We start from the raw sequence: 26,513 nt of genomic DNA, 5'->3' as shown, positions 1-26,513 counted from the left end.
TTCGTTGTTGCGATCAACATCTTTGATTGTATGTTGTGTTTAATTTGCCTCGATTTACGAGACATTCACGAAATTGGTTCATAGGAAGTAGAACTAGGCGCGGGGTTCGTGTTTCCACGAACTCGGTTAAATAGTTCAGTGGGATACGATGTATAACATTCAAGACGTCCGGACGAAGACTACAGAGAAAGCAAAAGCTGAGTTAATAAATCACGAATGCAAATGTCTACCGAGGCATTTACGTCGGTGGCATCCCAATAAGGCCAGGCTTATTACTATGAGATGTAAAAAGTCAGAGGGCGATAGACGATTTCCGTTAAAGCCCAACTGGGCCATGAACGGGAGGGGGGTGGCGACCGAAACATTACTAGGCGGATGTCTTCCCTTACGGGGTTGGGATGCACTCACCCACCGTAAAACGTAACGATCCGATCTTTCCCTAAATACGCGCACAACACAGCGGAAACCATACGTACAAAACAAATTGTTGCCTGTACATCTAGATCATGACAAGAATCAATTGCAAAAATCACGATTTTTCCGTCTTGTTATAGTCAAGTGTATATCAGTATATACAGTAATATTTTAAGATATGTGAACTTTTAAAGCTGCCTATACTTTTGTCTGAGGTGTTGGAAATTGGAGGCATGAAAACTTCAAAAGATTACTCAGACCTGTACGCTAGCGCAGCTGTAAAGTATAAACTTATGAAGAATAAAAATTAAAAAGTAAAAAAATTAGTAAAAAAACCTTTTTAAACAGCACTCTTACATTAAATGCATTAAAAAGTAGAAAATTAAAAAAAATTGTAAAAAATATTTGTAAAAAGCCACTCTTAAATTAAACCCAATGAAAGTTTTAATTAAATGAACAATTAAATTTTTTTTTTGCCAGAAAAAACTTATTGTAAATAATCTTCTTTCTTTTTTCGTTTAGCCTCCAAAACCATTGTGATGTATTACTTTAGAGGATGAATGAGGCTAATACGTATCAATGTAAATGAAGTGTAGTTTTGTATAATCTCAGGTCGACCATTCCTGAGATGTGTGGTTAATTGTAACCCAACCACCAAATAACACCGGTATCCACGATCTAGTATTTAAATCCGTGTAAAAATAACTGATTTTACTAGGACTTGAACGCTGGAACTCTCGACTTTCAAATCAGCTGATTCGGGAAGACGCGTTCACCATTAGACTAGCCAGGTGGGTATCTAGTTGTACACCTATCCTTTTGATTACAATCGACTGAAACAAAAGCGTCCAAAAAAGCCCAAAATAAAAAAAAAAAATAGGATTTTAGACTTTTTCATAACTGCAGTAATAAATCCTCAATGAGAGCTTTTCAACGATATATTAAAAGTGATACTATTTTCATTGGTTTCCGGAGTTATAGCCAAATAAAATTTTAATTAATGAAATATTTGGATGTTACAAGGGAAACCACATCGGTTCAAATCCTACTTCATCTCTTTTTTTTTTTTTTTTTCTTTTAATTTAAATATATTGATTTATAATTAATTATTAACCTCTGATTGTAAAAAAAGTTTTACAGTAAATAATTATTCAATAATAACAATAAAAAAAAAAAATATTAAAAAATATCAGAAGTTATTAATGGAATAAAATTTTATGTACTTTTCATTTTTAAAAAATATGTATATATGTAATTTCATAGGTACAAGGAAGTCATGTGGTGTTCACATCAAAATTTTTAGGTGGAAATTTTGAATTTGGCATTTGTTTGTTACTTTATTTGAAATCTAATCTTTCTTTAAATGTTTCGCATTTTAGGAGTTTTATTATATTTATCAATATTTTATACTAGTCATGCATCAAAAATCTTAACTAGAATTCTATACAGAAGAATTGAGAGGAGAGTGGAAGAAGTGTTAGGAGAAGACCAATTTGGTTTCAGGAAAAGTATAGGGACAAGGGAAGCAATTTTAGGCCTCAGAATAATAGTAGAAGGAAGATTAAAGAAAAACAAACCAACATACTTGTCGTTTATAGACCTAGAAAAGGCATTCGATAAGGTAGACTGGAATAAAATGTTCAGAATTTAAAAAAAAATTAGGGTTCAAATACAGAGATAGAAGAACAATTGCTAACATTTACAGGAACCAAACAGCAACGGTAATAATTGAAGAACATAAGAAAGAAGCCGTAATAAGAAAGGGATTCCGACAAGGATGTTCCCTATCCCCGTTACTTTTTAATCTTTACATAGAACTAGGAATTAATGATGTTAAAGTACAATTTAGATTCGGAGTAACAGTACAAGGTGAAAAGATAAAGATGTTAGGATTTGCTGATGATATAGTAATTCTAGCCGAGAGTAAAAAGGATTTAGAAGGAACAATGAATGGCATAGATGAAGTCCTATGGAAGAACTACCGCGTGAAAATAAACAGGAACAAAATGAAAATAATGAAATGTATTAAAAATAACAAAGATGGACCACTGAATGTGAAAATAGGAGGAGAAAAGATTATGGAGTTAGAAGAATTTTGTTATTTGGGAAGTAGAATTACTAAAGATGGACGAAGCAGGAGCGATATAAAATGCCGAATAGGACAAGCGAAACGAGCCTTCAGTCAGAAATATAATTTATTTACATCAAAAATTAATTTAAACGCCAGGAAAAGATTTTTGAAAGTATATCTTTGGAGTGTCGCTTTATATGGAAGTGAAACTTAGACGATCGGAGTATCTGAGAAGAAAAGATTAGAAGCTTTTGAAATGTGGTGCTATAGAAGAATGTTAAAAATCAGATGGGTGGATAAAGTGACAAATGAAGATGTGTTGCGGCAAATAGATGAAGAAAGAAGCATTTGGATATAGTTAAAAGATGAGACAAGACTTATAGGCCACATATTAAGGCATCCTGGAATAGTCGCTTTAATATTGGAAGGACAAGTAGAAGGAAAAAATTGTGTAGGTAGGCCACGTTTGGAATATGTAAAATAAATTTTTAGGGATGTAGGATGTAGGGGGTATACTGAAATGAAACGACTAGCACTAGATAGGGAATCTTGGAGAGCTGCATCAAACCAGTCAAATGACTGAAGACAAAAAAAAAAAATATCAATATTTAAAAAAAAGTATACTTTATTCTAAATTGTATTTATTTATTTTTTTCCAAAACGCATCCTCTAAAACTCTGACAGTTTTTGTAAATGAACGCGTGTGAGTGAGTGCGCGCGCAGGCGTAATTTTTTTTAATGTCATAATACATTTACTTGTTAGACAAGTGAGGAGGGTGGTGATAGTAGGGGCAATAATTTAATGTATGTTCGTATTGTATAATAGTATAAGCACGTAAAAATTGTAATATGGTGGGAGGTTTATAATTTATTTAGAATAGGTAGGGACAAACATGTACCTGTTTTCTTATTTATTAACGGCAGAAGCTGCGAACTCGTTGGTCTTATCGGTTTGATTTCTTTCTCGGACATCAATGGAACACGCCAAGTGAAATCCAGTGTGTCAACAACTCTTACTAAAATTTCACGTTTTGTCATGTTACCTAAAGTTATTAATTTCTTTAGAAATAATATTTTTAATTCGACATACATTTTAAATAATTCTTTATAAAATAAATAATTTTTCTGAGTGTTATTAACGATATAAAAAGTAATCTTTGTTTTTAATTACGTTGTGTTAAATAACTAACTGCATTTAGTAATCGAAATCGGTTAATATTGAACAGAATTTAAAAAAAAATAACTGGTTATTTAATATAGGTCTTATTTTATATATTTCTTATATATTGTATGTATATTTGTAGGACACGTATACAGTTATATTGAATACCGTAAAAAAATAATTTTATTTTAAACGAAACGTACCAGCGTTTATAATATAATATATAATAGAAATCGATCAAATTATTTCATAAACGATAAAATATGAGGAAGAATTCTGATATCTGCAATAATTTATCACTGCGACTGTCGTTATTTTGTTATTATAAAAACAAGAAATTATCACCTATATTTATTATAACAACGATTTCTGTGATTTTTATAAATAATTTAAATTTTGTATCGTGCAACGAAGAAAAACAGAAGTTACCACCACAACATGATATTAAAATACGTAAGTAAACTTTAATTAATACTATTATTATTAATACATGTGTATAATTTTTCGTAAAATTAATTTACCATACATAAATCAAACTTTTACGCATAGGAATATGAAATGGTTGTTTTTAAAGTAAAAAAAAAATTTACCCTGACCGGGATTCGAACCGGTATCCTTCCGGACTTAAGACAACACTATCACTGTACCAAGAATTTTACATAGTTATATTTTTATTGAACCTTCCTTATACTCTATTTATTTCTTATCTTATCATCTTTTTAATGATTATTTTGTAAATGATTCCTTTACCACAAAAATAATATATTTCTTAAAATGTTTTTTTGCTTGAATTAATTTACCATAAAAGCTAACATAGAGGCTTGTGTTTGTGTGTATGTGTGTGGGAATATGGAAATAGAATTATTTAGAGTATTAAAAATGCCGTTGATTGATCGGGATTAAAATCTCGGACCTCCAGGTAAAAGGCCGAGACCATTCCAGCTCGGTGATTGAAATTTTTTTTTTTTATTTCGAAGCGGCCTATCATTAGATAAATCCAGAATCATTTCTTTTTTGTTTTACTTCTTTTTCGTTCTTTATTTTCTTGAAGTAGACCGGTTCTTTTTTCTTCTTTTCATGTTCTTTCTTCCTTGATCAGCAATAATCTTTTTCTTTATAATTTACTTCCCTAAATTTCATTCTATCCAAACTTCTTTTTTATGTTTAAATTCTGAAGTTCCTTTTCGTTTTACTTATCTCCTGTTTGGCTTTTTAGTTTACAAATTTTTTCTTTGTAAATTTCTTTTTTAATCTTACTGATATTCATTTGGATCATATATCCGAGGGATTTTAATTTTATTTTTCTAAAAAGCGGTTTTTGACATTTTTATGCATTTTATAAACTTCCTTATTTTATTTTATTACTTTTTTGTTTTATAAAACATTTTATTGATGTTTAATTTTTTTAATGTGATTTATTCATCATATAAGCTGGAAGCTTGTGCTTGAGAATATGAAGTGGAAATTTTATAGTGTATGAAGAATTCTACGCTTGACCGGGATTCGAACCGCGGACCTCCGGATTAAAAGTCGGAGACGATACCACTCTGCCACGGATATCGGATTATTTCTTATATAGTTCTTTAATTCATTATATATTAGCATAATTTTTATGTCGATTACCTTACAAATTAATTTCTGGGGTTTTTCCTTTTATCCTTTTATCTTTCCATAAAATATATGAAAAAATATACCAAAATTTTTTATTTTACTTTAGAAATATCATGTCTGACGTCAGTTTTTTTATTAAATAAATTTTAACGTATTAGAATTTTTATACGTGACAGGATATTAAAAATGCCAAACCTCATCGTATAATTAAAACTATTAAATTATTTATTCTTAAACAACTTATAACTTGATTGTTTAAATCAATGCTTTTCTTTATATAACAGATGAAAATTTAATGTTTATTTTTTTTATTTTTCAGTCATTTGACTGGTTTGATGCAGCTCTCCAAGATTCCCTATCTAGTGCTAGTCGTTTCATTTCAGTATACCCTCTACATCCTACATCCCCAACAATTTGTTTTACATACGCCAAACGTGGCCTGCCTACGCAATTTGTCCCTTCTACCTGTCCTTCCAATATTAAAGCGACTATTCCAGGATGCCTTAGTATGTGGCCTATAAGTCTGTCTCTTCTTTTAACTATATTTTTCCAAATGCTTCTTTCTTCATCTATTTTCCGCAATACCTCTTCATTTGTCACTTTATCCACCCATCTGATTTTTAAAATTCTCCTATAGCACCACATTTCTAAAGCTTCTAATCTTTTCTTCTCAGATACTCCGATCGTCCAAGTTTCACTTCCATATAAAGCGACACTCCAAACATACACTTTCAAAAATCTTTTCCTGACATTTAAATTAATTTTTGATGTAAACAAATTATATTTCTTACTGAAGGCTCGTTTAGCTTGTGCTATTCGGCATTTTATATCGCTCCTGCTTCGTCCATCTTTAGTAATTTTACTTCCCAAATAACAAAATTCTTCTACCTCCGTAATCTTTTCTCCTCCTATTTTCACATTCAGTGGTCCATCTTTGTTATTTCTACTACATTTCATTACTTTTGTTTTGTTCTTGTTTATTTTCATGCGATAGTTCTTGCGTAGGACTTCATCTATGCCGTTCATTGTTTCTTCTAAATCCTTTTTACTCTCGGCTAGAATTACTATATCATCAGCCATTCGTAGCATCTTTATCTTTTCACCTTGTACTGTTACTCCGAATCTAAATTGTTCTTTAACATCATTAACTGCTAGTTCCATGTAAAGATTAAAAAGTAACGGAGATAGGGAACATCCTTGTCGGACTCCCTTTCTTATTAGGGCTTCTTTCTTATGTTCTTCAATTATTACCGTTGCTGTTTGGTTCTTGTAAATGTTAGCAATTGTTCTTCTATCTCTGTATTTGAACCCTAATTTTTTTTTCAATTCTGAACATTTTATTCCAGTGTACGTTATCGAATGCCTTTTCTAGGTCTACAAACGCTCGCGTCTTCCCAAATCAGCTGATTTGGAAGTCGAGAGTTACAGCGTTCAAGTCCTAGTAAAGCCAGTTATTTTTACACGGATTTGAATACTAGATCGTGGATACCGGTGTTCTTTGGTGGTTGGGTTTCAATTAACCACACATCTCAGGAATGGTCGAACTGAGAATGTACAAGACTACACTCATACATATCATCCTCATTCATCCTCTGAAGAATTATCTAAACGGTAGTTACCGGAGGCTAAACACGAAAAAGAAAAAAAGGTCTACAAACGCCAAGTATGTTGGTTTGTTTTTCTTTAATCTTCCTTCTACTATTAATCTGAGGCCTAAAATTGCTTCCCTTGTCCCTATACTTTTCCTGAAACCAAATTGGTCTTCTCCTAACACTTCTTCCACTCTCCTCTCAATTCTTCTGTATAGAATTCTAGTTAAGAATTTTGATGCATGACTAGTTAAACTAATTGTTCTGTATTCTTCACATTTATCTGCCCCTGCTTTCTTTGGTATCATAACTATAACACTTTTTTTGAAGTCTGATGGAAATTCCCCATTTTCATAAATATTACACACTAGTTTGTATAATCTATCAATCGCTTCCTCACCTACACTGCGCAGTAATTCTACAGGTATTCCGTCTATTCCAGGAGCCTTTCTGCTATTTAAATCTTTTAATGCTCTCTTAAATTCAGATCTCAGTATTGTTTCTCCCATTTCATCCTCCTCAACTTCCTCTTCTTCCTCTATAACACCATTTTCTAATTCATTTCCTCCGTATAACTCTTCAATATATTCCACCCATCTATCGACTTTACCTTTCGTATTATATATTGGTGTACCATCTTTGTTTAACACATTATTAGATTTTAATTTATGTACCCCAAAATTTTCCTTAACTTTCCTGTATGCTCCATCTATTTTACCAATGTTCATTTCTCTTTCCACTTCTGAACACTTTTCTTTAATCCACTCTTCTTTCACCAGTTTGCACTTCCTGTTTATAGCATTTCTTAATTTCCGATAGTTCCTTTTACTTTCTTCATCACTAGCATTCTTATATTTTCTACGTTCATTTAATGTTTATAGTATGTGAAATTAAGTCCAATCTGTTTATGGAATTTGAACCAAGAATTTACCGGATAAAGGTGAAAATATTACTACTCTGCCATGCACATTTTATTACTGTATACCTATTAATTACATACGATATATAGAGATATAGTGAACGTTTTTATCCTCTTATTAATTACACTACCGCCCAAAACGGAGTGTTAATATATTTAGGGTGTACGTATTTATGTTCCACCGTAGAAACTCAACGGCTGAACCGATTTAGATGGATGATCGTAATCCACCGGGTTGGTCTACTGGTAAACTCGTCATCGCAAATCAGCTGATTTTGAAGTAGGGAGTTCTAAGATTCAAATCCTAACAAAGGCATTTACTTTTATAAGGATTTGAATACTAGATCGTGAATACCGGTGTTCTTTGGTGGTTGGGTTTCAATTAACCGCACACCTCAGGAATGGTCGACTTGAGACTGCGCAATACTAAACTTCATTTACATTCATATATATTATCCTCTGAAGTAATACCTTACGGTGGTTCCGGAGGCTAAACAGGAAAAGCGAGATTAATGATCCTGCGTTGGAATTCTTACGTTACTAGAAGTATCATAGACTATATAAATATATATATATATATATATATATATATATATATATATATATATATATATGTTTAAATAAATTTAAAAAGTTTGAAAAACAAATTATACTATATACAAAATTGTCACCCGCACGCTCTTCAATTTTCCTATATTAAAGAGGAATGTTTGTCACCCGTGTGCCTAACGCGCTCATTTGAAAATCAAACGTGAATTTTAAAGCCGTATCCAGTAGTTTCCGATTTGACCGCTAGGTGGCGAACTTTATTTTTATTTAATTTCTTTTTGGGCAATCGTATTTTGTAATTTTTAATAGATTTAAAACTTGTTTTATTAAATTTACAACACAATATTTAAATCTTATCGGGATTACAGGTTATTTAAATTTTCATCTATAAGATCCCTGATTCGAATCCCTGTTACGGTAATTTTCAATTACTAAAAGTGTTATATCCATGTTTCCATTTATGAAATTTATTCATTTTTAAAAAAACAAATATTATTTTGTAAAATTGTGATTTACCATTTATTTATGATTCCACTAGCAGACCCGGCAATGCTTCGCTTTTGCTAGATTTGATTATATTTATAGATTAAATGAATACAATTGAAAGTTTGACAAAATATTAACAAAACGGACATTACGGAATTCACAAAATTTAACCTTTCCCTTTTTCCTTTTTACCCTTTCTATTTTTTCCCTTTTTCCCTTCCCTCCATTCTTTATCCCTTTTATTTTCCTCTTTTTCCAGTTAGCTATTTTTATTTTTACCACATTCCCTTTCACTATCCACCATTTCCCCCTCCTCTTTCATTCCCCCTTCTTTCTCCCTTATTTCCTTTCCCCCTTTCCCCTTTCCAATTCATTTTCCCGTTTTTCATTTTCCTCAGTTTCTCCTTTTTATTTTTACTTTTTTCCCTTTTTACCTTCTTCCCTTTACCTTTTGCATTTTTCCCTTCTCCCTTCTTCTCCGCGCGTAAATCGGTCCAGTAGTTTTTTAGTCTAGTGGACACACATATCGGAAACACTGAAATGGAATCGTAAAATATTTACTATAGCTTATGTTGCTTTTACGTCTAACAGATAGCGTTGTTTTTCAAAAAAGCATGTTTTTACCTGTCACATGTGTGACATTTTAGTTATATAAAAACAAGCGCGTATTCGAATGCAACGTTATGTCAAAATTTCAAAGAAATCGGCGAAGAAATTTCGGAAATTTAAGATTTTTAACAACGAACATTTACATTTTTATTTATATAGATTATACGTTTTCCCTCTTGAAAATCTCTTGAAATTTTACGTATTTCATTTCTGCACATCTGGTGGTAGATATATAAAATCTGTACTTTCTATAACAACAAGAATATTTTCTGGCTAGGAAAGGTGTAAGAGAAACCGGTTTATTAAGATTATACATTATAAGTAACAAAAAAATAATTAATCAGAACTGCATAAAGTTTACTATTTAAAATCAACTTAATTAGAAAATTATTTTACAATAATTTATTTTTATTTTAAACATATTTATTGAACTTCCCTAATATTATATAATTATATTATATATATATATATTTTTTTTTTTTATTTTAATCATTTTCAAAACAAAGGTGAAAATTCTCAATTTGATCGGTTCTAAAAATATATAAATATACAATCATTATTTATGACAAAACATAATAATTTTTACGATTTCTTCGTTCCGTTTTGTAAAATAACGTATAAAAAAAATTCTAAGCTTGACCGGGATTTGAAACCGAAACTTTCCGGATGAAATTCACCGTGAAGATCGATACAAATACACATGTGAACTCCCTCCGAGAAGGGAGTATATTGGACCTTTCAAAAACTAGGGCCTCATCAGGCGGATTCCTACTATACTGAAAGGTCTTCAGGGAACGTATTGAAGGATAATTGGGTCGGAAGAAGGACGCAAATATCTTGCTAATCTCCCAAAGAATAACTCAAATAAAATACTTCATATTATAATCTTTCTTTTTCTGTTTAGCTTACGGAACCACCGTAAGGTATTACTTCAAAGGATGATATGTATGAATGTAAATGAAGTGTAGTCTTGTACAGTCTCAGGTCGACTATTCCTGAGATGTGTGGTTCACTGAAATCCAACCACTAAAGAACACCGGTATCCACGATCTAGTATTCAAATCCGTATAAAAAAAATTGCCTTTACTAGGATTTGAACCTTAGAACTCTCGAAATCAGCTCGTACTCAAAATCAGTGCTACAATCATACCGATCAAAATTATTTTTTACGCAACCTACACCCAAATAAGTCGACCAAATTAGGTCTTCTAACAAGAGGAAGTAACCTCATTCCGGTCCGCGCATCAGCCGGGGACAAAACCCGCACTCCCACCCGGTCCCATCATGGAGTCTCGCGTGGCATTACCAAATTACAATCAGGGACCGCCATCGGCGTCCCTGGTCGCACGGGCTACCATACCCCGGCAACGCGGCCAGCCCCGCCAGCGGGAGCCCCAAATCGAATCACAAACAATACCAATATAACCGTGACACGATGCCGATGCGCCTACCTCCAATCAATCCAATGCCTAAGCCGGAACCCTAGCCACCCGGGATTCTATCACGATCAAATAATTCGATTAAACTCTCTCTGTAGACTTACACACCGCAAGGGCGCGAAGAAAACCAGACACTATAGTCCACTCCTCGCGGATCATCCAGTTAATACGGAGATCCAGAAAGAAATGTATTCTCTCAAGTTCCCTAACAGCTCGTGAACGTTCAACTTCATATCGGGTACAGACGTACCCACTCCCTCTGTACCCGGGTACAGAGGACGTGGTCCACTGTATCATTAGTCCCACAATCCGGGAATTAACTCGAATCCACCAAACGAAACCTAGCTAAACTCGCCCGAAAGGCACCATGCCCGGAGAAAAACTGTATGATATACCGATTGGGGGAAACCCATCTAATCACACCTAAATGAGACAGTATTGGAAATATTCCATGCGTGTAGCGCGACCTGTAGGGGATACTGATATCAGGTCATACTGAAATTTTTAAGGCATTACTCTTATACGGATAAATTTGATGATATCTTACGGTTTTTAAACTGAAAGGTCGAATAAAATAGGTGCCAGAACTGTATATCCCGTAGTTTTCATTATATCCAACGTAAAACAGAAATATTCGGAGATGAAAACAGTTTTTTTTTTTTGATTTGAAATATAACTTTGTTGAATGACTAATAGATGCGTAAGTTTTATTATTATTAAAACTTGTAGAGAAATTAATTATGAATTTTTTACATCAATAATAAGGTTTAATAAAGTATAAGAAAAAACAAAAATATTAATACAGTTTAAACCACAGTGAATATTTTTTTTAAAGAAATTTGAAGTATGCTAATTTTTAAGGGTTTAAATTTATTGTACAAAAAACGGCTATAAATAACAAATAATTTACAATAAATTTTCCAAAATTCCACCATTGACATTGATGAACTTTTCAACTCGTTTCCTTAGAGTTTTTTGTTTCCAATCTAATGACATCTTCACGTTCCTTGATGAGGGCAACAGAATTGAGAATGCAAGCGATCAGATCATCAAGTCAGACCAAGATCATCAAGTCATCAAGCGATCAGACCTTTCGGTTGTATACTTAGCATTTCATTCATCCCCATAAAAAATAATCTAAGTGAGTAAGATTCGGTAATCTATGTAGCTAATTTACCGGCCTTCTATGTCCAATGCATTTATCAGTAAATCTCTTATCTATGAATTGTTTTGCTGCATTCGTGAGATGTCGTGGTGTTCCATCAAGTCGATAGTACATTTCAATTGGTTTCCCCAATAAGAAATTTTCAAGCAGTGTAAGAGATTCAATATGTAAAAATTTCAGACATTTTCTCCTCGTGTCACGTTGGTCTATTTAATTATCACTGTTTTTAATTTTTACAAATTCATAATATTTTTCTTTTTTTTTTAATAATAAAAGCTGATTTTTACTTCCTTGTACGAAGTAAAGGAAGTATTGTATTCGCGAAAAATTTCTGTTTTCAGATTTCAACGGAAATATACATTTTGACCATCCCTGAATCCATTTTGACTAGTTTCGGCGTGATGTATGTACATATGTATCTGGCATAACTCAACAACTATTAGCCATAGGATGTTGAAATTTTGGATTTAGGACTGTTGTAACATCTAATTGTGCACCTCCCCTTTTTATTGCAATCAACTGAACCAAAACTGTCCAAAAAAGCCCAAAATTCAAATGTTTTTGGATTTTGGAAATTTTTTTAACTGCTGTAGTAAGTTCTCATTGAGAGCTTTTCAACGATGTATCATAAGTGGTACTATTTTCATTAGTTCCAGAGTTATAGTTAAATAAAATTTTAATCAATGAAGTATTTGGATCTTACAAGGGCACATCGGTTCGAAACCGACTTCATTTCCTTCTTTTTTTTTTTACTTTTTCCTTTTTAATCTAAATATATTGATTTGTTAATAATTATTAACTTTACTTGTAAAACATTTTTACGATAAATAATAATTCAAGAAGTACAATTACTACAGATGGACGAAGCAGGAGCGATATAAAATGCCGAATAGCACAGGCGAAACGAGCTTTCAGTCAGAAATATAATTTGTTTTCATCCAAAATTAATTTAAACATCAGGAAAACATTTTTGAAAGTATATGTTTGGAGCGTAGCTTTCTATGGAAGTGAAACTTGGACGATCGGAGTATCTGAGAAGAAAATATTAGAAGCTTTTGAAATGTGGTGCTATAGGAGAATGTTTAGAATCAGAAGGAAGGATAAAGTGACAAATGAAAAGGTATTGTAGCAAATCGATAAAGAAAGAAGCATTTGGAAAAATATAGCTAAAAGAAGAGACAGACTTATAGGCTACATCTGGCGGCCATCTTGTTTTTTTATTATCGTGGTTTCTGCAAAATTTATCAAGTGAGTGACGATAATAAAAAAACAAGATGGCTGCCATCGGTTTAGGCCTATTTTTTGCAATAACTCTGTTGTTTGTCGTCGGATTTTTACGACTATGGTGTCGTTATGTTAAAAAGAAAATGCTTCATTATTTTTATAAACAATACAATTTGATAAATCTAATAATTCCTAAGATATTTAAGATGAAAAATTGAAACGTCCGCCATTTTGAAATTTATCAACGAAGAGTAGCGTTATTTTTTTCCTACTAAAAAACGTTAGTTTAAAATAAAGTACATTTTATTGAGTTATTTCTAACCGTTCGTAAAAAATAACTTTATTCTTAAAAACAATAAACAAAATGGCAGACGGACAGAAAAATATGCATGCGTTTTCGGACTTATGTTCATTTGAAATTTTTTCTTCAATATTTTAAGTAGAATTACTTCCTAGAGTTTGGCTTCACCTTTAAAGGACTCTCTGTATATATACATAGTGTCCCACTAGGATACGATATTCTTTTCAAGTGTATTCCTCTGGTCAAAATAATGAAAAAGTTCACATAAATATAGGTTTGGAAACACTTCGTTGGCGAGGTACGGCTAGCGAAATATTTCGCCCAGAATTCAGCTCCATGGTGAAATGAGATTGTACTGAAATTTTTAGAACGTTAATTGAGATGCAAAACTAATGGTTTTCTATGTTTTTTGACCTGAAAAATTGAATAAAATGTATTCCGGAACTCTAACTCTAGTAATTTTCATGATATCCAAAGTAAAACTGAAAAATTTGTCTGAATACCGCTATTTTTAGGTTTGCAACATAATAACTTTGCTAAATGACTAATAAATAATGGCGGCTCGCGTATAGGCACTGTGGAATTGCAGCACCCTCTATTTCCAATTGAATGAGCACCTTTTTCTTTAATTCTTTCTTTATACTTGTACAATATATAACCCTTAAGCTTAATGTCAGTAGCCAATCCCAGTTTATGAAAAAGGTATAAAAATCTTTGTATGGAACTGTGCGCTTCACAGTTTCAGTGGTGCAGCGTTTGGATGTTGTGCGCATGCGTACATAGGAAGCTGCACGCGAGGCTACGAAGGAGAGAGAGAGCACTATTGCTACCGCAGTGCTGATCTTGGCGTGCTGGTGGAAGCTAGTTTTTATTTTTATTCCGCTTTTGTACGGAACGTTCCTTGTTCGTTCCCTTTTCTAGTTTAGTCGATGGAAGGAATATGAAAGCGGTTTACTTGTATTTCAATAGTGTTCAGAAGATGGCGGAAAACAAGGATAAAGGGAAGGTAGTAGTTAGTTAAAACTAATTATGTATTTGTTTCTGTGTACATAGAAATTTAAATTAAGCACCGTTGGACTACAGTGTTTTTAAGCGGACATTTTATTAAGTTATTATCTAATAATACTAAAAAATATTATCTGTATTGGCATTTTATTATTTATTCGGTTAAACCGTGTACCATATTCTGGAATGTGGTAAAGTGTAGAATTAGATTATTATCCTGCTTCCAGCTATTCTATTTATTCATTTTTTATTTTACAGAAAACTTTAACAATGGCCTTGAAAAGGCCCAGAAAAAAATTTTCTAGTGCGGCACCCCCACTAATTTTAGCTAGAGCCATCATTAGTTAATAATAAACAAATACTATAGAATTTACTTGTACAAAAAACAATAATCTGCAATTAACTGAAATTCTCTAAATTTAATGAAAACCTAAAGTTGATAACACTGTTCTTTTCAGAAACAAAATTTTAATCGAAGTTATTGTACCGCTTTTTAACAATTAGCTTATATTAATCATAACTAATCTCTTACCCCTTTTTTTTAATACTTTTTTATCACTATGTGAGCAACCAGTAACAGCCTAAAAGACGTTTCCTCGATTGAACCCAAGAGACGTGGCGTTTACTGGCCCACCTGTCTCCAGTCCATAACCGGACCTTTCATCGGAGTCCCTCCCTGTTCATAGGAACATCCCGGCCTCCGTTTCTGGATGCCGTGATACTCTCCCCGGAAGGGCTACCCTTCCCGTTCCTACATCATAGTTGGTCTGGGTCTGGGTATACAGCCCGCGATATTCCCCCAAACAGCGCGCCCGCCCCGCAGACCTCGTGGGTCCCTAATACGTCATCGCAGCGCCCCGACCTAAACACTCTTGCGTGTGGATGGGCCAAGTCGTCCTCAGCAGAAGGGCTGCCTCCCTGGTTCTACACAGTTCCACGCTTCATCCCCAGGCTTCCAGACTTCCTCCCCGTATTTTTGAAGCCTTCCCCCGTATATATATGTTTTTTTTTTTTTTTAACTAAACTCTTCTTTGTGATTTGTCACAAAGTGTACGGGTGATTTTTTATGATTATTCGTGCTTTTTTAAAAAAGTGACGTGATTCAAATTAATTTAGATAAACATTTATTGATAATTATTACATAATTAACATTTATTTTTTATTGGGTTTATTTACATCGCTATTTTTAGAATTACGTAAATTCTTTACAGGTTTTATTAATAAATTTATTAGTCATTAAATAAATTAACTCTATTGAAAACGTAAAAAAAAAAAACTGTTTTCAGGCAAAAAATCTTTCAGTTTTACTTTGGATATCATGAAAGCTTTAGAAGATACAGTTCTAGGACTATTTTATTCAATTTTTCAGGTCAAAAACCGTAGGAAACCAGTAATTTCCTGGTCCATACGGATAGCAACACAAATTACCAAATCCGTCCATAAATAAGACTCAAAATTTATAACCGCCACAAAATAACCGATGAAATCCATCCGATAATAGAAAGATACAGCAGCAAGGCACATTATCCAGGCTCTGGGATCTGTAGGGAGAAATATTGAAACTCCCGCCATTCTTGCGTTCCGTTCCATATATATATAACGATTGATCTAGATATATATATATCTCGATCAATCGTTTTTAATTTCCCGACTATCATATTCTATAATGGTAGTAAAATAAAAAATGATTAAAAAATAATAAAGGTGATAATAAAAAAACAAAAAAAAAAAAACGGAACCGTTCTAGCATGGCGCTTCCACTCTACACAGCTGTACATCTACTCCCTTCCACAACCCCCTACTATAACTGCTCGGCTATACATGGCTTTCCATTTACAGTTAACAAAAAAAGCTGATAACATAGTTGTAGGACCTTCCCATCACGCGGCTTTTTTCTGACGCATTGCTTTCACACACATACACGCACAACTTAATTTAAAATATTTATCATTTTATCTAAACATAATATTTTTGTTTATTTAATTCAATGATTGTAATTAAAGCGCACGCTCATACCGTATTTCATTTGAGCGGGTATGGTAGTACTAGCCGTCCCTTTAAATTCTTTTTGCACTTTAAATATTATTAATTTATTTAATTTTACCGCTCACCTGTGACGTCAAAACATAGCAGATGACTACAACAGGTGTACTTTAGTGCTACACCAGCGCTCCTTGTGATTAGAGGGGGTACTATTGACGCAGTATATCTACTTAGCCACTAGTTTATTTAGAGCATTTTTTTGGGGCTAGGGGATAATGGAAATATTATTTTTTAATTGTCAACAAATGTGCCTAAGAAAAATAAGACTAAGCGAAATTTCGAGGTACTGAAGGTGAGCTTGCTCTATAGCCTCATCCCCTTGACCTTTTAACTTGAAAATTTAATGGCATCAATGTCGCATATATAGAAATAATCTGACCGAATTTGGTCAAAATCGGTCCATTATAATAATACTGTATTAATTGAAGTTCTCTAAGTTTAATGAAAACCTAAAGTTGGCAACACTGTTCTTTTCGGAAACAATATTTGAATCGAAGTTATTGTACAGCTGTTTAATAATTAGCTTATTATTAATCATAACTTATCTGTTATTTTTTTTTTTTGTCTTCAGTCATTTGACTGGTTTGATGCAGCTCTCCAAGATTCCCTATCTAATGCTAGTCGTTTCATTTCAGTATATCCTCTACATCCTACATCCCTAACAATTTGTTTTACATATTCCAAACGTGGCCTGCCTACACAATTTTTTCCTTCTACCTGTCCTTCCAATATTAAAGCGACTATTCCAGGATGCCTTAATATGTGGCCTATAAGTCTTGTCTCTTCTTTTAACTATATTTTTCCAAATGCTTCTTTCTTCATCTATTTGCCTCAATACCTCTTCATTTGTCACTTTATCCACCCGTCTTGATTTTTAACATTCTCCTATAGCAACGCATTTCAAAAGCTTCAAATCTTTTCTTCTCAGATACTCCGATCGTCCAAGTTTCACTTCCATATAAAGCGACACTCCAAACATATACTTTCAAAAATCTTTTCCTGACATTTAAATTAATTTTTGATGTAAACAAATTATATTTCTTACTGAAGGCTCGTTTAACTTGTGCTATTCGGTATTTTATATCGCTCCTGCTTCGTCCATCTTTAGTAATTCTACTTTCCAAATAACAAAATTCTTCTACCTCCATAATCTTTTCTCCTCCTTTTTTCACATTCAGTGGTCCATATTTGTTATTTCTACTACATTTCATTACTTTTATTTTGTTATATATTTTTTTATACTTTTTCTGGAAATATAAGGTGATTTAAAGGACGACGTCGAATATACACGTGTACATCCGGAAAATTTCCATCCGGTTTCTGGGTTCCTTAGGTGTCAAAATGTGAACATCCGGTGAAAACCGCATATGTTAAAATTGGACCGATTTTAATACTTTTCCTTCTAAAGCTGTAGCGATAGACGGGGAAATAAAACTGTCAAATAATCTCACAAGTTAATTTCGGTCAATGTATTTTAATTCTTATTATTTTAAATGTACAAAATTGAATCAACTTAGTAAATTTTAAGTTCAATTTTTAAATTTCATGTATAATTTACGAATCCCACGGAATAAAAATATATGTACATAAAAATCAGGACAAATATACACAATTGTTGAAAACGGTATTGGAAAGCTACAGGAAGTAACGACGACTTGATATCTTTGATTCAATCCTTTCTTACGAGAGAGATTTCCTTTCTTTTATATTTCTCTCTTTAATATACCTACGTGACATTCTTTTACTGATTTTAAGTAACATTTATTTTTCATATGATTAGTTTCCTTTTTTATATAAATATATTTTAATCGGTTTTTAAAGTTTAGAAATATTGATCGTGAAAGACATGCCTGAATTATCTGTCAATACAAATATTTTACGATATGTTATATTGCATTCACAATATACGCTACCTAATTCCTGTATATAAAATTATTCTTTTTGTTATAAGTAGGCATCAAACGTTTTAAATAATTGTCGAATATTGTATGTATTTTATGTATGTATCTATACGATTTTATAAAGAGGAAAAGGTTTTGTTTGTTTGGGATAAACAAAACACTACTGGATCAATCGCAACCAAATTTTTCCTCATGTTTCTTGGCATAAATGAAAAGGTTTTTAGATATAATATCATTTCGAAAAAAAAATATATATGTAGTAGCGGAGATTTGCCGGTTAAAGCGGAAACTTTAATGAACTAAATTAATAAACTGTAAACTGTGAATGTGTATAGTGATACACATTCACAGTTCACACAGTGAACTGTGAATCTACTGTGTCAATCTAGCTCTAGAACTGTGTCAATCTAGCTCACACAGTGGTGTGAGCTAGATTAGAACTGAATGATTGTGAATATCTAAAAACCATTTTGAAATTCCAAGTTTCACGGGTTAAAATGGATTTTCGAATTTTTTTTTGAAACCTGGTATTTTTACTTCCTTGTACGATTGTAATCGCAAAAAATGTCAGTTTTCAAATTTCAACGAAAATATCCATTTTTACCATCCCTGAATCCATTTTGACTAGTTTCGGCGTGACGTCTGTACGTTTGTATATATCTGACATAATTCAACAACGATTTGCCGTAGAATGTTGAAATTTTGGATTTAGGAATGTTATAACATCTAGTTGTGCATCTCCCATTTTGATTGCAATGGAATTAAAATAAAAATTTTAAATTAATGAAATATTTTGATCTTAAAGGGAAGACACATCGGTTCGAATTAGACTTCAACTTTTTTTTTTAAGTAAAAGCAAATTTTAAAGTAAGAAGTAAATTAAGTATTGTGATCGCGAAAAATTTCGGTTTTCAGATTTCAATGGAAATATCCATGTTGATAATCCCTGAATCTATTTTGACTAGTTTCGGCGTGACGTCTGTACGTACGTATCTCGTATAGCTAAAAAACGATTAGCTGTAGAATGTTGAAATTTTGGATTCAGGACTGTTGAAACATCTAGTTGTGAACCTCCCCTTTTGACTGCAGTCGACTGGACCAAAAGCGTCAAAAAAGCACAAAATCCAAAACATTTGAATTTTAGACTTTGAACTGCAGTAATAAGCCTTCATTGAGAACTTTTTAACGATATATATCATAAGTGGTACTTATTTTCATTGGTTCCAGAGTTACAGCCTAATAAAACTTTAATTAATGAAATATTTGGATCTTACAAGGGGAAGGCACATCTGTTCGAATCCGACTTCATTTCCTTTTTTTTTAATTTTTTTTTTAAATTTAAATATATATATATATATATATATATATATATATTTATTAATCTGTGATCGTAAAAAATAATTTACAATAAATAATAATTCAATAATAACAAAAAAAAGAAAAAGAAATAGAATGAAAAATATACAAGGAAGTCATGTGACGTCCACATCAAACTTTTTTAATTTCTCGGTAACAAATGAAGAAATCAACCTTATTTTTGGTGAGTGCAATCTTCATGTCAATAAACCAGTTTCTAGATTTTTGTAATTCGACCTTGAAAGGGAATGAAAAAAGGTAAAACAAATTTGAATAAGTAAATTTTCCCAATCCCGATTATAGTGAACGAGATTTTGGATTATTTATAGTAATAGATTTGGGATTACAAATACTTTTCAGATAAATATTTAAAAACCTTTTTTGGATTTTTTTAATTCCGATTTTTTTTTAAGGCGTGTGAAGGTATACGACGCTGTGGCTCAACCAACACAGCCACACTGCCACTGTTACTGAATATGTGACTGGGTGTACCTGCCTTTGATTACTTGACTAAAAAATAAAAAAAAATAAAAATTGACTTCTACGGAAAACACAAGTAACCAAATAGCGCGGGCGAAGCTGTGCCGGGGAATTAGTTATCTATATATCTTACAACTCTTTTGTATAGTTTCCTTTATAGAATCGGTTAAGATGTCATTTTAAACAGAAGGTAACAAGTTTTGACTCGCATATCATAATAGGAATTCTTCCACTGTGATCACTTGTCCCATCCGCTGATTAAAAGCCGCATTCGCCCGTGCTGTATGTTTACTTGCGCTTCCCGTCACGATCAGAGGCTCATGGCCGCTTCGTTCTCCCTTCCCGTTTTCTCCCGTTTCCCTTTCCTTCTGCCGTTTCTCTTTCCCCATTTCCCTTTTCTTCTTCTCCTTTTCTCTTGTATTTTTTTTCTTTTCCCTTTCCATTTCCTTTTACCCGTTTTCCCTTTTCCCCTTCTTCCCTTTTATCTTTTATCTTTTTTGTTTTTTCCTTTTCTCTCTCTTCTTTCCCGCGCGTAAATCGGTCCAGTAGTTTTTTAGTCTGTAGCGGACACATATCGGAAACATTGCAATGGAATCGTAAAATATTTAGTATAGCGTATGTTATTTTTACGTCCAACAGATAGCGCTGTTAACACGAAATTTATTTTTTTATTGATTTGAACCCCTTAAAATCAAAATTTCGCAAAATCCTTTCTTAGTGCACGTCTACTTAAAGATACTAAGGTACCCTGAAAATTTCAAGTCTCTACCTATAATAGTTTTGGTTGTACGTTGATTATGAGTCAGTGAATCAGTCAGGACATTCTCTTTTATATAAGATGTATGTTTTCTTTCGGTCTAGTTTAATTAGTTGTCTCGTAAAACATAAAGATTTGCAAAAAAACTCCAATACCTCATTTTGACATGATCACCGTACTTCCCTTTAATAAAGCTCTTCTAGCTATATACGCCGGAAAAGTAATATATACGTGTATATAAAACTAGACGTTCAGAGCTCGCTTCGATCGTCCTTCCCGTCTAGCAGGGTGCTCTTCCTCCTAGATCCCTCTGTGTTCATTAAACTGATGCTTGTGAGAATAATAATCTATATATATAAAAATGAATGTTTGTTTGTTTTTCTCGTATGCGTTGCTATACCGTTCATCCGATTGCGATGAAACTTTGCTGAGTTGTTGCGCGCACGCCCTAAATTTCTGAATTACTTCAGGGAAAAAAGTAAAAAGGGGAAAAAAGGGTGAATATGGAAAATTGGGGAAAAAGAGGGGAAAAAATATAAAAGAGGAAAGGAGGAGAGAGGAAATAAGTAAGTGGAAAATATGGGAAAATGGAAAGGGGGAAAAGAGAAAGTGAAAGGTTAAATTCTGTGAATTCCGTAATGTTCAATTTTTTTAACGTTTTATAAAATTTTCAATTGTGTTCATTTAATCTATAATATATACACTGAAATCTAGCAATAGGAAAGTATTGCCGGGTCTGCAAGTATGTATACAGAGTGATTCAGGAGGATAGGGCAATACTTTGAAAACTCATTCTAGAGGCTAAAAATAAGAAAAAAGTTCATATAAACGTACGTCCGAAAACGCTTCGTTAGCGAGTTATACGGGGTGAAAGATTTCGCCCGAGTTTCAGTTCCTCCGGGTAAATTAAGGCTTTTTGAAATTCTGGGAAGGTCAATTAAGGGGCAAATTCAATTGTTTCTTATGGTATAAGGCCCTATATATATATATATATATATATATATATATATATATATATATATATAAATTAATGTTTGTTTGTCCTGTATGCGTTCCTATACCATTTAACCGATTGCGATGAAACTTTGGTGAGTTGTGCGTACGCCCGCGAAGGTTTCTGAATTAATTTGAACCTGCTAGATGGCGTTGGGGTTGAGATATTTGGAAATTGCATTTGTGGTCCGATTTGGCTCATATTCAGAATATATATTAATTACATTAAAAGAAACATTTTTTGCAAATACTATATCCGCTAGGTGGCGCCGGTATCGAGGTATCTATGAAAAAACAAAACAAATATACAAACAGCCTTTCTTCTTCTATATAATATATATATATATATATATATATATATATATATATAAGGCAATGTTCGTATCTGTGTCCGCTATAGACTAAAAAACTACTGGACCGATTTACTCACGGATTTTTGAAAAGTGGTCCGCGTTGTTCGGAGAAGGTTTAAAGCTGTTAAAATCCTCGATATGATCAGTAGAAAGAGAGTTAGGGATATTTTGAATCGGCTACTGTTTTTAGTGAGTGGTTTGAATTAAATCCGATAGGTAGTGCTGTTTGGACAACTGGATTTATTTACATTGTGACTTTTAAATTTTGTGAAGTTCCATAATGTTCAGTTTTTTAATGTTTTATCAAACTTTCAATTCATATATATATATATATATATATATATATATATATATATATATATATATTTAATCCCTTTTCAAAATCACTCAGAAAACCCGAATTGATAAAATTCTGAAAATAGAGAGGAGAATTGTCAGAATGCGTATCAATAAAAAACACCAAAAAGAAGGCCGATGGTGGATTGTGCCGAATGAGGTGGTGTTTCGAGAAATAGAGCCTGTTACTGATACTATGCGGAAAAAAAGAATCTCTTTCTTCGGTCATCTCATAAGGACACCGGAAACAAGACTGTCAAGAAATATCATTGAAAAGCTCTGGTTCCAACTTCTAGAAGTAGGATGGATCAAAGAAATTAGAGAAGATATGAAAGAATTGGGAATTTACCTGACCGACCTACAGAATAAAAATGGAAAAATTATAAAGCTAAAAGACAAAAACATTAGATTTAAACAAAAGACAGACAAACGACAAAATACAACAAAGAGGGTGTTTACAGATGAAGAAAAGAATGCAAGATCTGAACGGATGAAGAAATACTGGGCAGCTCGGAAGAGTAAAATAACACGCTTTTCTCAGAAAAGATCCAAATAAAATTGACTTAAGCGGTTCCATGTTGGCCGTAAAAGCGTAATTATAATAATAATAATAATAAATATATATATATATATACTCAAATCTAGCAACAGCGAAGCATTGCCAGGTCTGCTAGTGATAGAAAAAATTAAGTCGTTTCAGTTTATAAAACTTATCAATGTATTGTAATTTCTTCAGAACAACAGTTTGGTCAATACAGGATCCGAAGCTTTGAGTGATTTGAAGGTGCAGATTTCAAAATAGTCGGCCTCCATCTTATAAATAGTAGTTATAACCGGTTACCCTTTATTCGTAGGAATAAAAATTTATTTTGTTTGGTTTTTAGCGTTACCAGATAAATATCAAAAATTTATTTTGTTAGGTTTTTAGCGTTACCAGATAAATATCAATAGGCGGTGACCGTACTTCGTTTCTCAGTTTTTTATTTTATGTTTTTTTAGTCAAGTAACCGGGAGCAGGTGAAACCTGTTTAACGGCTGTTTTGGTTGAGCCGCCGCGCCGTACACCGTCGCACCCTTTAGAAAATCCAGATTCAAAAATGGTTTTTAAATATTTATTTTAAGATTATTTGTAAGGTTCAAATCTAATGAATATCTCGTTTAGTATAGTCGGAAATGTGGGAAATTTTCAATCCTTCTTAAAATTTTTTTTTTTTTTACCTTTTTTCACCCTTATAAAGTCGAATTTCTAAAAAATGTAGATATTGGTTTTTAGATATTCACGCGAAGATTATACATATCAAAAATCAAGGTGATATTTTCATTTGTTAGCGAGAAATTTAAAAAAAATAGAAAAATGTCATTTTTACTACATTTTAACCCTTTAAACTGAATTTTAGAAAAAAAGTTTCTTAGTGTGCATTTACACTGTAAGAAGAACATGTATATAAATTTTTACCAATTTATGTTCAGTAGTTTTTGTTGGGCGTAAATGAATCAGTCAGTCAGTACAAGTTACTTTATACGTAGAAATTATAATGTACACTCTTGATTTATTATATACTTTCAATCAATTTTTTTTTTTTAATTATGTTTAAATGTTTTTCTTAGTAATTTTCTAATCGTTCCTTAAAAAAAATAATTTTTAAAAAAATTTGCGTTTTTTTGTTTAATTATTTTTTATTTAATATTTTTTCAATTTTTTTTTTTTAATTCTAGAAAATTTCCTTTTTTATTGTCTAAGATATAAGAACAAATACGTATTTATTTATGATGAATTATTATTAATAATTATTAATTAGTTTCAAAAATGTATGAATTTATTTAATTTAATTTTACATCAAAATGTTATTAGGTAATATTTCTATTACTATTATTAAATATTTAAATTTAATATAATTGTTAATTTAATGATACAAAAGATTCGGTAAGAAATAACTAAACTGCACTTTACACCCAGCATTACTACTTAAATACAGAATCTAATATAAAGTAGAAATATAACGTTGTTGGTAGCTGTTTACAAACTGTGTTGTCACAATCGGGGTCACAGAGTAAAACATACACACACACACTCACACAGAGCAAGTATACCGGTTGTGAAAAAACTAACGTAAGCAACAGTTAATGAATCTTACTTTCATTTTTATTATTATTACTCTTGCAAAGTTACTTATGTAGATTGGCGAATATGTACAATGAAGTAATTTTGTAAAAAAAAAAATAATAAATCTGTTGCTCTTATTAAAGTTTTAAAAAAATCTTGCCATAAAACTTTGATAACGTTCTCGTATAAAATATAAACTATAAAAATACCATTATATTTGGATGGAATTAAAAAAATATATTTATAATAATAAACGCGTAAAATGAAATAATTTCACCAACTTTGGGTATTATACAAAGGTCTTTTAATTATTAGCAAAAAAAAAAAATTATTTATTCAGTCATAATATGAAATTAATGCCACATTTCAAACGCAAACTCCCGGCTATAAAATTAAATTAACGCAAACCCGGGCTACATTTAATATTTTTTTCCATTTTTCTATAAGTTTTTTTATTCTAGTGGTAAAGTTTTCCTTGGTGTAACTCATTCTTGATTCGTTCATTTTTGCCGAATTCGGAACTACGTAAAAATATCTTTGAAAGGGCGAACAAAGAATTTGATGATGCGAGATTGGAACTACAGTGTAATATTTAGAACCATTTTAAAAAGTAGCCCGTAGTAAACCTGTTGTAGTGATTTCGTACAGTATAATAAATTATTTTGAGGAAAGAGCATTTGCTAATTTTTTTCTACTGACTTTTCTGTGTTACTTTCATGGTGAGATTGGGGATGAAAATGAATTTTCTTTTATATATAAATCTGTGGCTAGAAAATTTCCAAAACTAGTTAATTAAATTCATTCAAATTTAGCTATGCTGAGTTAGTGTATCTGAAGCAGTGTATGTGAAAATTTGATGAAGATTGGTTGAGTCTTTCATGAGTTACACTCAATTTAAGATCGACAACTGACACCATAACCTCAATTTGAAGAATTTTTTCGGTCGCATGGTGGGATTGGTAAGTGAAAATGAATTTTCTTTACGTTTTGAAGTATGACGATTACAAAAATAACGTTCATATATAAAATTAAGTAGCTCGAAATTCTCAAATTAATAACATTCATGTATAAAATTCCTAAATTACTCGATCAGTTTCATTGAGGTTTAGATATGCAGTAGCAGTATATATGAAGTTGTGCATGTGAAAATTTTATAAAGATTGATTGAGTCGTTGTTCAGTTACGTTTCGTTTAAGGTCAATAACAGTCAACATAACCTCAAATTGAGGTTATGTTTTAATAGTGGTATAATAGGTGTTTTAATAGGTTATGTTTTCTAGTTGAAACCACTGAAATGGACACTAGCGTTAGAAATCCATGCCAACAAAGATAGCTGATTTAGAGGTATACCTCTCTTTGTCTACAGTCCGTTCAAAAAATTTCTGACGATCTCTCTCATCACAAATCACAAGTTATCTTTCATATTCAAGTTATTGTACAGAAAGTTTTTAAAAAAACATTGATATGATACAATGATTAACTCAAAATTTATTTAATATTCATAAGCGTTGAAATTTTTCTATTAATTAAATAGAATTATGAGATTTTATCACTAATATTAACTACAATTAAGTATTATGGAATCACTTTCTGAAGGGACGGTACGTTAGGTACAATGCGCATGCGCTGCACTGTGCGACAATGAA

At 32.1% G+C, this 26,513-nt stretch overlaps 1 protein-coding gene across 1 annotated transcript in view; it reads left to right on the top strand.

The window, feature by feature from the left end:
* Positions 1-3,393: 3,393 nt before the first annotated feature.
* Positions 3,394-26,513, top strand: part of LOC142332723 (protein takeout-like) — a 75,983-nt gene continuing 52,863 nt past the window's right edge. The window contains exon 1 of the mRNA XM_075379316.1: positions 3,394-4,100. Coding sequence (XP_075235431.1) covers positions 3,911-4,100 — 190 coding nt within the window. The 5' untranslated portion in view covers positions 3,394-3,910. The remainder of the gene's footprint in view (positions 4,101-26,513) is intronic.

Source organism: Lycorma delicatula, chromosome 12 (assembly GCF_047948215.1).
Source record: "Lycorma delicatula isolate Av1 chromosome 12, ASM4794821v1, whole genome shotgun sequence".
NCBI lineage: Eukaryota > Metazoa > Arthropoda > Insecta > Hemiptera > Fulgoridae > Lycorma > Lycorma delicatula.
Note: the sequence above shows the minus strand (reverse complement) of the source record. Positions and strands in the feature narration are given on the sequence as shown.